General features: G+C 47.7%; 1 protein-coding gene across 1 annotated transcript in view; it reads right to left on the bottom strand.

Moving 5' to 3' along the window:
• Positions 1–7,626, bottom strand: part of PPARGC1A (PPARG coactivator 1 alpha) — a 369,346-nt gene extending 361,720 nt beyond the window's left edge. Inside the window, exon 1 of the mRNA XM_075709515.1 lies at positions 7,540–7,626. Coding sequence (XP_075565630.1) covers positions 7,540–7,626 — 87 coding nt within the window. The remainder of the gene's footprint in view (positions 1–7,539) is intronic.
• Between the last annotated feature and the right edge of the window lie 5,329 nt (positions 7,627–12,955).

Here is a 12,955-nt window from a genome sequence, read left to right as displayed (position 1 = left end):
ACTAAATTGTCAATGGAATTCAATAAATGTTGTTTTAAAAAAAACTAATTATTTGTTACAATAACCAGCTACTATTGCCATTTTGCATGTGAAGGTTTGTAAACTACTTCCATTTGAGAAGTAATTGATTCCATTTTTATCATTTGCTCAAGTTTATGTGGTTGTTCACATCCAAAGAGATGATAACATCTATTTGCAGCAAATTATACATTATAATTCCTCATTCAAAAGCTGTAATGGGAAACAAAATGCTAATTTATGCTGTAAACGGAAGTACAGAATCATAATCACTCATTGTTAACATTAGGAACTAAATTGCTCTTGCAAATACTGAAATGGGTTAAAAACGTGGAGGGCTTTTGTGAGCCAAAGCACCAGTGCCTCTTACTCGCCCATGTGTCATATTACAAGTGATCAAACAAACCTTTCCTCTTCGTGCCAACACAAACTACCCCTTTTTGAGGGAAAGAATAATGGTCTTATGATTGCAACATACGGATGCCTGTCAGGTGACCGTTCTACCCACGAGTCTCCAACCAGCCTCCCAAATGTGAGCTTTCACGCACTGCCTGCTAGGTAAACTGAACTGTGTGCGGAGGCTGTCTACACAACCAAGCCGTACAGAACGGTAAGACTGGAAGAGCCAGACAGCTGGTGCTGAGGATCTGATGTCTACACTACGTGCTTCGCACCCCGCACTTCAGGGTGTGGTTTGTTTGATTATTTAACTTCATCCTAGCTCTGGTCTCATGTCATTAGTTGAATGTCAATCTGTAGCTCTAAATGCACTAGGGAAAACACCTCCCAGTTCAGTTCTATCCAAAAGGAATTCCGTTCCTTTTTGCAACAAGACCTATCTACACCACTAACCAAAGCACAGCAGAGTCGGGATGAACGCAGCACACTCCTGCTCCTGAGAAAAGCACTAGTGTAGACACACCTCTTGTCACTTCAGGTCCCAGTGCGTTCATATGGAACTGAGAGTGCCCAATTTCTCCTTCCAAAATTAGGACCACAGTGTCACAAGTGCCATATCCAGAGCAAGGGTCACTCTGCTATTAATCTCTCTTCACCTTAATTTTACCTTTAGACTAGACAATAACACACAGCTACTTAGCAGAAGGGGAATCTCAATTGCCACTTGCAGAGAACATAGAGTCTAAGACAAAAAAATATCATAAAAGTATTGGTTCTCCATCCTTTTTAGCAATTTTACAGTCCTGTAGGTTTTAAATGTACAAGGAGATGGGTTCACAAAAGCAAACAGACACATGAGAGGAAACAAAAAAACGACCAACACGTTAGGACTGTGCACCTGCTCTTCCACATTTCATTAAGCCTCTACACCTAAATGTACGTCAGGTTCTCTCCTATGTGCATCCGTTGTGCTGGTATCCCTCAGTGATACCTTCTGGTCACGGCGAGACAAACTGGATCGCAAGCATCCACACTGCCTCAGGAAAAAACATTAAAAAACCCATTAACTTTTGGTAAGTCAGATCAGATGATTACAACCTAAATGATAAATGCCAGATAATATGTTCAAAAACATGTACATATTTGTAAATAAGCTGCCATTTGTAAACAAGCCTCTCTTCTTAGCTTACATTATACACCTCCAATCCCTGTAAAATAGTTTATTTGCCAGCTTTTTAAAGTTACTAGTATTTAAAAAATACAATTATGTTATCAAAAATTGAAAATTGCCTTTTAGGTGACCAAAAGAAAGTCCCACTGCTTCACGTAGTAAATCATTTTACTGCTGCCCTTTTATATTTAATACCCTTCTGCAGTACACATTTATCTCTACACCAGCAAAGTGTACTCATTGATTTCCTATGGTCTCTCTGGAAGAAGGTTCTGCTTCCCTGATGATGAGTACAAAGGGTGGATGACCCCATTCTCATTCCAATGCAAACCCTGCACTTTTACATTTCTGCTTAGACCACACGAACATTTGACCAGCTAAGAACTCCCTGCCCTCTTCCTGCAGAACCCATTGCTAGAACTACTGACATTTTCTCCTGAACACAACCGTATTTTTGAAAATCCCGTCTTACGTATAAAGCACTAAAATGCATTAGTTCATCACAGCCATAACTGTAGCTTACAATTTGCACATAAGCTTTTCTTCTAAACCAAGATATGAAAATAACATCTTGCCCATTTTCTGCACGTGCTTTAAAATCGCGTTATTGTGCTCTACTGTACCACTATTTAGCTGGTTTGCTCTGGGGCATGAGGAAATGGTTTGTACCCAGTTTAAACTGTGGGGGTTTGGCCAGATGAGACCGCCATCAGAATACACTGGGTTTTCATCCAGCCTGTGGATGGGTTTATCAAACAACACTCAGAATAACACCACAGGAAGTGGATAGAAAATATGTTTTGAAATCTACTCTCTAAATGCTACGCAATGGCACTGACAACCCTTGAAAACAAACGGTAGCATTCACTACCAGTCACTGAAAGTCTTCAAAGTTACTGTGTCAAACGTCCAATTAAGGCATTAATCTCTGAAAGAGAGACAATCATGTTTAAGAACATTTTTTTTAAAGTCTATTACCTGTTTTATTAAACTACATCTTCCCCACTATCCTATCATTTGTCTTTTGCTGGGATGCCAAGAAAATAGGTGTCTTGCGTTTCACTTTCATTTTTACAGTGTTCCGTTTTCCCAGCTTTATACACCAGCATACAACACCACTTGGATATAGAAAAGTCGGGAAAATTTCAAATCCAGGATTAACTTTTTTTTTTTAATTAACAAATCTGTTCTGTTAATACTGAACCAGGATTGCTGCTTTTTCTTAACTAATTTAGTTTTGACAGTGTCCTTTTAATTTGCAGAGATGTTACAGACTTTGCTAAAATATAACTGAAGTTGAATGGTTTTATTCCATTGGTTTTCACAGCCAAATAATGTACAACTATCGACTGAGTCTTTTTCTGTTAAAGAAAAAGGTCTACAAAAATCACAAAGTGCACTGCCCAGTCTTTTGCAGAGATGGATATAGTATCTCTCATTCAACATCCTCATACACACACGTACTTAGTATACGCTATACATGTGCAGTGCATTAACACAAACTCATCTAACATACTTCTAAATCTGCATAGACTGAGTTCTACTATTCAAATTTAAAAAAAAAAAAATAAAATAAAATAAAAAAAAAACCAAAAACCAGATACCATGGAAACACAAGTCAAACAGTCTCACTGGCTATGGACCAAAATAGAAATGGCCATTGGACCTACTCTAGCTAAAAGAAGAAAATATGTAAAAGCAATATACTACATTCAGTCCGGCACCCCAAAAATACTGGCAGAAAGCTCTGAATGCATTGGGGTGCTTTTGTCCCTGCATACATGAAGACGAAGTGCCAAGCCACAAAGCTGGCTCTTAGCTTAATCTTTCACTGACTTGCTCATATCCACAGAATACATTCTGTGAAAGGATGCTGCGTAACTACTGCCATGTTTGAAAACGCAGGACAGAGAGACGGTGCCAGGTAACAAGCCCTCAGCTGAGTGTTGCAGGGAAAAATCTCTGAAACAATGGCAGTAATCTGGCAGCATACGCTCATTTTACTTCTATACTGCAGGGATTTTCTTGAGGTTGAATTAAAATAAGTATCCAGATTTATGCCTTAGTCATAGGATTTCATTCAGGAACTACATTTCAAATTATTTTCAAGCACTTCCCAACCATGTAGATTAGTAACACAACAACGTATCCAGCTCTGGACTGGAGAGTGAAAAATAATTAATACAAATAATGCTGCCAGTTCAGCATGGACAGGTTATGCCCAAGAATATTACTGCTCTTGCAAGGCTGAATACCCCCTTTGCAGTACTTGGAAATAGCTGTTCTTTCCTGATGACTACTAATTAAGAAATAGATGTAAAGAGAATTTCAGTAAGCCAGAAGATACACTCGGGAATTTTCCAGCGAACACATATTCACACAAAGTAAAGAACTAAAAGTAGAATGTTTATTGACAGTCTAAAAATGCAGATCACAAAATGAATCAACAGGAAATCTGCTGGATATTCCTTCGCCTCAGGTTTACACGCATTGGCAAGAGAACACAGGTAAGTTTATGCAACCACAATTCACAGTTCTTAGGATTTAAGTCTACAAGTTTGCCTAGTCTAGAATTTAGCATAACGGTTAAGTCCCCGTACTAAAATAACTGTAAAAAAAGATAGCAAACTTCAGGAGAACAGTCAATCTTTTTGGAGTTCTCCTTAGTAGTGCAAAGTCTTATTTATAACTATCATAGAGCCTTATTTTCTGGAAGACTGTCTCAGAAATGGATTCGAAACAGTCTTCATAAAGTTTCTAGGTATCATTTTTCCGATACAAGCTTTTCTGTGATGCACTTTGGAATTTAATATGCAATGGACAAGCTCCTTCCAAGAATATTACCAACAAATCACGCATATAATCTTGTGCTTAAGAATGAACTGCAATAACGCATCAAAAATATAAAAGTTGAAACGCATCTCTCAGCCTTCCTGAATTATAAAGCCAATGTCCTGTCTCTGCTTTCAAAACTGTCAGATACTATATGATGCTTCTAGAAGAAATCACTGTTCCCTTTAACCTGACTGGTTCCATTATTAAGCCTTGTTTTGATTACTTATACTCTCATTAAAGTCTTGAGATGCCAGGAAAAGATTCTTTCAGTAAGCTATGGCTGAACCGCTATCGATATTATACAAGGGATCCTTTTACCTCATACCAGATGTTAAGAGTGCATCATATTGATCTAGGAATAAAAAACTATTCTTGCAGTAGTCAACCCATCTTCTCATCTCAGCACTTTGTTTTAAAGTTTTTGTTTGCTGTTTTGTTTTCAACAGAGTATACAAAACAAATTCTATTTCAGCTACGTTGCTATATTTAGCAAGAAGAAAATGGTTTGCAAGCTTTTTTTTTTTTTTTTTTTTTTTTGGATGCAATTCAGGTAAAAACAAACACACACGAATATGGCTGCCTGTCAAATTTAAGCCAACTCTGCCTTTTTAAGTGTTAAACTTGTAAGAAAAATCTGTTTGCAGCAAAATCCCACATTCATTTTGATTTCATATTCAGACTAACATCTACCGCTAATCCTCAGCTGGTGAATTTGACTGATGTAAATGCTAACGTAACACGCAAAAGACGAAAATAGAAAGGAGCCTTGAGCACCAGAAAGAATATGTATCTTAAAAAATTCTTCTCATCTTCACCCTGGAAAGCCTTGCATGCTCATCTGTTCCCGTTGTAACGCTATATAATGATTACACCTTCTCCTTCTAAACTCCTTTCCTAATCATGCATATTTAATTCAACTTTGTGCATATATCCTACAGTTTACATAGTCCTTCTATAAATAGACCTTCCGCATCCTGAATTCTCTCTCCCGTTCTCCCTTAGATACAGTTCAGCGCTGGTATTTAGAATAGATCAACTCTGGATTTGCCAGTAATTCGTCCTGCTTCCATTGTGATACGGGCTTGCTCTCCTGAAAGGAAATGTGAGGGAACCTATCATCTGACGATGCCATTCTTTCACGGAACCGTTTCGCTCCGGAATGAAACTAACTTTAGATAAAGGAACCGCTTCAAGCGGGATTTCATTGTCCGCGTTCCGAACCGTTTTCTTCCTCTGGGGGCTTCAAAGGAGTCTTCTTCCTACGGCTGCCTGCCTTTCACAGCAGGCACCAGCCCTTCTGCAATCCCAGCTGCTTGCGCGGGCTCCTGCTATGGCAGGGCCACAACCCGCGGCCCCTGCGCGCACTCGGCTGCGCAGCGACACGCACACCGGCACGGCCGAGGCACGGCCGAGCCGCCCCGGGCCGCCCCCCGCGGGGAGCACCGAGCGAAGGCGGCCAGGGGCACGGGGGGCGGCCGCGGGGGCCAGCCCCGGCCATTTGGGCCGCCCCCCCCCCCCCCCCCCCCGCCCCGGCCATTCGGGCCGCCAGCCCCGGCCATTCGGGCCGCCAGCCCCCCCACCGCCCTGTCAGTCGCGAGCCGCCGGCGGCCGTTACCGGCCCGCGCGCGGCCGCCGCCCCGCGCACCTGCCGCCCCGCCGCGCGGCGCCTGCCGGCCGCCCCAGAGCAGGGGGCTGCGGCGGCTCCTCTGCCCCCCCCCCGGGACACAGCGCAGCGAGCCGGGCTCGTCCGCGCCAGGAAGGCTCCCCCCGACCGGGGCGGCGAACTCGGCGGGCAGCTGCGCCCAGCGCCAGGTGCCTTCCGAGGTGGGCCCGGCGAGCGGCCGCTCGCACCCGGGACACCAGGCACCGGCATTTACCGGGCTGCTTCAAGGGACGAGCCGGCTGTCAGCAGGGCTCCAGGGCCCCACCGCCACGGCCCGGCCCCCGAACTCCGCCGGCCCCGCTCCCCGCCGCTCGGTGCCATCAACTCCCGAGGCGGGGAGGAGCGCGCCGCTCCGCCACCCCTCGCGGCGAGGCGTAACCTTAACCTGGCCACCGCCGCTCTGGCGATTTCGGCCTCTTGGGAAGCGGGGCCGCGGGACCCGCGTTCTCCCGAGAGCTCCGCGGGCTCTGCCCGCCGCAGGGAGGGAGCGGGGAGGCGGCCCCCGGAGCCCCGCGCCGCCTCGGGGGCCGCGGCCGGCTCCCCCGCCCCCGCAGCCCGGGGCCGCCCCTCGCCCGCTCCCACCCGCCGCCCAACTTTTCCTGCCGGGCCAGCGCCGGAACCCCCCCGCCCCGCACGCACCCCGATACAGTTTATAGATGACAGTTGCCTGCAGACTTTCACCAAACAAGCGGCGGGGGCAGCAGACTACAACAGTTATTTAATTAAAGACGTTTTGGAGGCTCCCGGAATAGCTCTCTGCCTCCGAGGCGCGATTTCTGGTTTCGCCCCGCTCCCCCTCGCCCCCCGCGGCCCCGGCGGGGGAGCCCGGCCCGGCCGGAGCAGCCGGCGGTCTCCGGCCGAGCGCGCCGCAGTCATCAAAGTTGAGTGCGCGGCGGGGGCTGGGGGGCCGGATCCGAAGGGGCGGGTAAGCCCAACTATTTCCCCCTAGGCAGGATCCGAAATTACGAGGTCGAGCGCACACGCGGCCATTTCTGAGGGAGAGAGGGACGGGCGCGCCGGGCCCCTCGCAGCGAGCCCGCCGCCCGCGCCCCCCGCCCCGCCAAACTCGCCCGGCTGCCCCCGGCGGGGGCCCTGCAAGGCGCGGAGGGCGGCGGCGAGCGCCGGGGCTCGGCGACGCTTCGCCCGAGTTGCCTCGCCGCGCCCCGAGTTGCTCCCGGGGAAGGCGCAGCCCTCCGCGCCCCGCGGCCCCCGCCGCCCAGCCCGGCTCCCGCTCCCCGTCCCCGCGGGGGAAGGAAGGGGCCGGCGGGCGCCGGCGCGGAGGCTCCGCGCTCTCCTTTCTCCCCTCGGCCGGCTCCCCCCCCCCCGCGCAAGCGGCACAGAAGCGCGCCCAGCTCCCGCCGGCAGGCACCGGCACCGGCACCACCTCGGCCGCCCCCGAGCAGCCGGGCGGGCGCGGCGGCGGGCGCGCCTCGCAGCACCGGGCGCCTCTCACCTGGTTGTAGGAGGGCTCCCAGGAGGAGGTGTAGTTGTAAAAGAAGGAGGAGAAGCAAGCGTCTTCCGACAGCCCGCAGCCAGCCATCCTCCGGGCGCAAGACCTCTTCGGGAAGGCACGCAGCAGCCCTCGCAAACTCTCGCCTCTTGCGCGATGGCCGCTGCCGCCGCGGAGTGCGCCCACAGCTTCGCCCCGCCGGCGGCGGCGGCTCGCGCGCTGCGTGCGAGCGGCGGCGGGGAGGCTGGCGGAGGCGCGGGCAGGCGCGCGCGTGTGTGTGCGCCCGGTTGTGGCGGCACCGAGGGGCCGGAGCCGGCGTCACGTGCGCGCGCTCACTCCGCCGCCGCCGCCGGCGGGGCCGGGCTGCGCTAGGGACCCCGGCACTGAGTCACCAGCGCCGGGCGACCGCTCCATCCCCGCCCGCCCCCGTCCCCGCTCGGCAGCGCAGCCCCGCGCAAGGAAACGAGGGGGCGCCTGCGGGACCGGCGGCCGCACCGCGGCGGAGCAGGAGCGGGCAAGTGGCGACGCGCCTCCTCCCCCCCCCCGCCGCGGCCGGGGCAGCGCCGCCGCGGGCGGGCCCGCCCTCCGGGCCGCCGACCGGCCCCCCCCGCCCCGCCCCGGGCCTGAAAAGTTGGAGCTGGCGTTGCAGCGTGCGGAGGGAGGCCGGCGGGGGCCCGAGCGGGCACCGGGGGAGGCGAGGGGCGGGAGGAAGGGGGGTGGGGGCGGGGCTCCGCGCCGCCTCCCCCGCCCCGCCCGCCCGCGGGAAACTTCGCCTCAGAGTCCTCAGCGAGTCCCCATCTGCCAGGCACGGTTCGCCCCGCTCTTTCTTTTTTTTTTTTTTTTGGGGGGGGGGGCATTTCCCTCAGCACCCCCGTTTTCAAGGAGCGGGAGAAAAGCGGAATAATTACTATTTTTTTTTTTTTTTTTTTAAGCGTGTCCGTGGTCACCGGCAGCGTGCCGCCCCTCCCCAGCCCTGGTGACACGGCCTTCCCGGAGGCCTCCCGGCCGTGGGGAAGGGTAACACAAATCGTCCGTGGGACAGAGGGAAGCCACGCTGAATATCATCATCCCAAAGCGCTTGCCAGACACTTAGCGGAGACAGATTGCATTACGCTGACCGCGTTCCCTGAGCATTCCTCATCCGACTGCGGAGCCAGCACCTCGAGCGCGGTGCTCCTCGTCAGCTAACACCGACAGCACAAAACTCAGATAATTGCAAAGGGAAAGCCAATAATGCAGGTGGTAACTTTTCTCACAATAACTGTTCTATTTCGTGTAAGAGTATATTGCATGTTTTTCATTAAAAAAATATTTTTGCTTCCAGATCGTAACTGGGAGGGCCAGTGGTTTGTCGAGTAGCACCCAGCGCACTCGTAACAGCCCGCAGCCATCAATGGGGAAGACTAGAGGCGGGTTGCTGCCACAACTCCGATCAAAAGCCGAAGCACCTCGTTCCCCCTCACCTGATCCTTTAAGGAAGAAACCACCATTTAGTAATACCCATGGAATCCTTTGACCATTCTGTTTGTTGAGGAAATCTTATTTTCTTCAGTCTCCAAATGTGCCACGAACATGGAATACCATGAAACATACCTGAGTGTAGTAGAAACTCAGCTTTTTGGTGGGAGTTGACTTTGTCTGAAGGATGGCTAGCCAAGCATTCCTGAGTTCATCATCCAGAGGAACCTTTGTGACAGGCAGCTCTGTTCCATATGAGGTCAAAGAACCTTTCATCCTGCCCTAAACCAGGTAAAAAAACAGCAGCAAGGGTCCCAGCAACAGAATATGAAAACTACGTCAGAAACAAGGTATTCACTATGTCCACAATGATTTATTGACCAGCGGGGTTAGCTCAGTTGGTTAGAGCATGGTGCTAATAACGCCAAGTTCACAGGTTCAATCCCTGCTTACTGCAGGGCGGTTGGGCTCGATGATCTCTCAAGGTCCCTTCCAACCCAAAGCATTCTATGATTCTATGATTTGTTTCTCAAATTCCTTCAGTATTTTCCCTCAGAGACTTCAGCCTGTCAAGGCTGCTCATCAGTGGCCCACAAAACTTCATGTGGTTTAAGAATTTATTTCAACTTTTCAGACAGCAACAATTAAGGCATAAAATTCCTTTCTACTTCACCATCCTTCTTGAATTGTCTTCTTCCCTCTGAGGGGTCAGTGTTTAAAGCATCTCGCTCCTAAAATTTTAAGCAACTTGGCATTGCTCGTTTCATCTTCGTATTAAGTCTTAGTGCGTTCCATCCTGAATCTGTACTCCAGCATAGCCTGACCTCTGAGCTATTTATGCTGTTCAGGTAACGTTTGCACTAAAATTCTATGGTTTGAACCAAAATTCCTACATTTTGAACTGAAAATCTTACAGTTTGGTCTCTTCTCCTTTCTGTTCTCCTTTTCTGTTTTTCATTTTTTTTTCCGCCCCCCTAATACCTGATGTACTTGTACACTTCAGTAGGTGGCATTTACCCTACTTCCTTCCATGAGCGACGAACATACTATCTGCCCCTCCAGTGCAATGTTCTTTAAAAGTCTCAAAACAGATTATGGCTTCTTAAATGTTTGGGTTTTTTCTTATCTTTCTTTTTCAAACATTGTTCCTCATCCTGCTGTTAACCATGTGCTCTAGCTCAAAATCTCTTCATCTGAAGTTCAGAGAGCTGCCCCTGGGGGAGCGTCACTGGTAGGAGGTGAAGCTTAATTGCGCAGTGATCAGTTACTAATGGAGATCCAGCTGTAGTCTTTTCTTATAGCTGCGAACTACTCAGAACCTATTCAAGGCCTCTGCAGAGCAGACTTCTGCTGGCAGCAAAACAAGATCTGTAAACTTATCTATAGCATTATGTATTGCTCTTCCAGACCATTTGTAGATGTTTTCAGTCAACCAGCCATTACTGAAATGGCTAATAATCTATTTGTCTGTCGCATGATTTAGCACGCTAACATTATTGTTACTGTGATGTTGGTGATGAAGCAAAAAACTTTGTGTGTTACTTCTATTACTGGAAGTGTCTAACCAAACATAATAAAATCTGCAAATAACCGTTGTCTAATATCCCTGTGTGCTAACAGCTCCATAGAATAGATGCTAAGGTGTATGCAGTCCTGTGGGCAGGAAGGAGTAAAGTGGACATGAAATAAAATAAACTCTTGTGAGGAACTTGGAACAAATGGATTGATGAGGGGTGGAGGAAACAGCAAAATCCAGGAAATGTTTGAGTAACAAAAGTAACCTCAGGATAACCATTAATACTCCATCTGTGCTGAAAGAAAGAGGCCTGGTGCAGGTGGAACAGAGAAAATTACTCCGATCTCTTCAGAGATGCACACAGCGTAATACTGTGCAGTTAGGATGTGCCAGAGTACTAGGTAAAGGATAGCAAGGCAGCTACAAAGGCATCTGATTTAATACAGTCTAGGATTTAATTTGGTTTGCTCTTTGCTTCCGTGTTTTCAGCTTAAAGAATTTCAAAGTCTATTAAATAAACTAGAAACTGGGGGTTGGTTTGGTTTTTTTTTTGGGGGGGTGGGGTGGGGAGGGAGGGTTGAGGTTTTTTTACCTGCAAAGCCTGTCTGGTACAGGAATAAGGTGAATCAGGGTGAAGCTTTCAAATTGCAGCTGGTCCTGTCTTCTCACAGACGGCACATCCTCATTCCCCTGGGGCTGGTGCACAGAGACAGGACTAAGGCCAGGGACTGCTGTTTGAGCCAGCAACAGATCTGGTATCACCAAGTGCCAAGTTTGGAAGAGACCTCTCAAAGAGTAAACGTACCCCATCGCTACAGGCAAAAGCCACAGCATCACGAACACATCTTCTTTTTCTTTACGCAGAGCGATCTGTTGAGAAATTCCCTGAAAAGCAAGGCTTCTAGAGGTCTTTGTTCTGAGAAGCATACGGAGAATTTGAGACAGAAAAGACATTCCTCTTCAACTTACATGTTCCATGTAAGCAGACAGATTTGTATCAGAACAGTCCCAAGGGGATCAGGATTCAATTCAGCTGTAGCCTCTAAATTAAGATTCTACAACACAAAGTGATACTCTATGGCTGTACGTTTTGTCTAGGCAGTTTAGTGTCCCTCCAATAACCAGTGTAGCATTTAAACTGAATGCTGTGGTCCCCACTTTGTGATCATAAATACCTCAAAATATTTTATGTGTACTATTCTTTCATACACCATTGCCACTTTTTTTTTCCCATGTTTTCAGCCTTAGCAGACACATGTAACTTTTTATTCCTGACTTTACTAGACTTCATTAGTTGAAAATCCCTTCTCACAGGGCAAAAGCCTGTAATATCAGATATTCTAAAATAAAGTGAGAAGCTGTCCCTGTATCTTATTTGCAGGTGAAAAAAAAAAGATTATTTCTACTTAGCCTGTTCATAAGTGCATAAAAAAGCCTTTTAAAGTCAATTAAGACAGTCCATAAAAATTGAAGAGGAAAGGCTTTAAAAGTCCACTGATAGGTTTTCTATTAGGCTAATACTTTAAAGCTTCCTTAGCACCTTCCACCAAATGATTTCATTTTGCTTTATGAACACCTCTGGAGCTAGGTATTACACCCTTTTAATATTTGAGGAGATCAACAGTTTAAGTACCAGACCCCTGGAAAAGTCAAGCAACACTGTTAGACAATGTTTATAAAAGCAATTAGCCCCTGAGGAGCAAAAACCTACTTACAGCAGAAATAAGTGGAGATTCCAGAGTGTTTAGGTTTCTATTTAACTTTCAAGATAAGTCGTGTCTATAATACAAAAATGTATGATTAGGCGTAACTGAGAATGAAACTACCAGTGGATGAGAACACAGCAACCACAGTCACGTTTAAAACATCACTTCAGTGTTCTGCTTTTTTTCATTGGCCTCTCACTGTATTCTAGCTAAAATCCAGGTAGCTTTTTTTCACCTTCACATGGCTAGAAAGCCCAGTTTCAAGCTACCCGAGAGACCTGGAGTTCCCAGAACAGCTTCCACCTATTGGATTCATCAGCCTCAACCACAAGAGCTACATGTGCAAATTTTCCAATATTAGCATAACAGATGAAGATTAATCAAAATACATCTTTTCTAAAGTATCCCGGAATAACACTCCCAAACTTTGATTACATGCCACCATTCAAAAAATACAAGGTTCTGCTGAAGGAAAATTGCATTCAGAAAACTGAATGTCGTTTATCAAAATACAGAAAATGGGTACTTTCCATCCACTGAATGGTGGTGGTACAGGAATTTATCAGAGCAAGCTTTTCTAAAGTTCTGTTACGTCCAATATACTTATGATTGTATACGTCACTGTAATATCTGAATACTTTCCAACAGCGCACTAAACTGAGTGACTAACATCTGCTCGTTCTTCCTGTCATCAAAAAGGCAGCAGCATTGTGTTGGAGTCTTTGCTCTATAGGGTGAC

Source organism: Pelecanus crispus, chromosome 4 (genome assembly GCF_030463565.1).
Source record: "Pelecanus crispus isolate bPelCri1 chromosome 4, bPelCri1.pri, whole genome shotgun sequence".
NCBI lineage: Eukaryota > Metazoa > Chordata > Aves > Pelecaniformes > Pelecanidae > Pelecanus > Pelecanus crispus.
The sequence above is the reverse complement of the archived record's forward strand: the minus strand, read 5'-3'. Positions and strand labels throughout refer to the sequence as shown.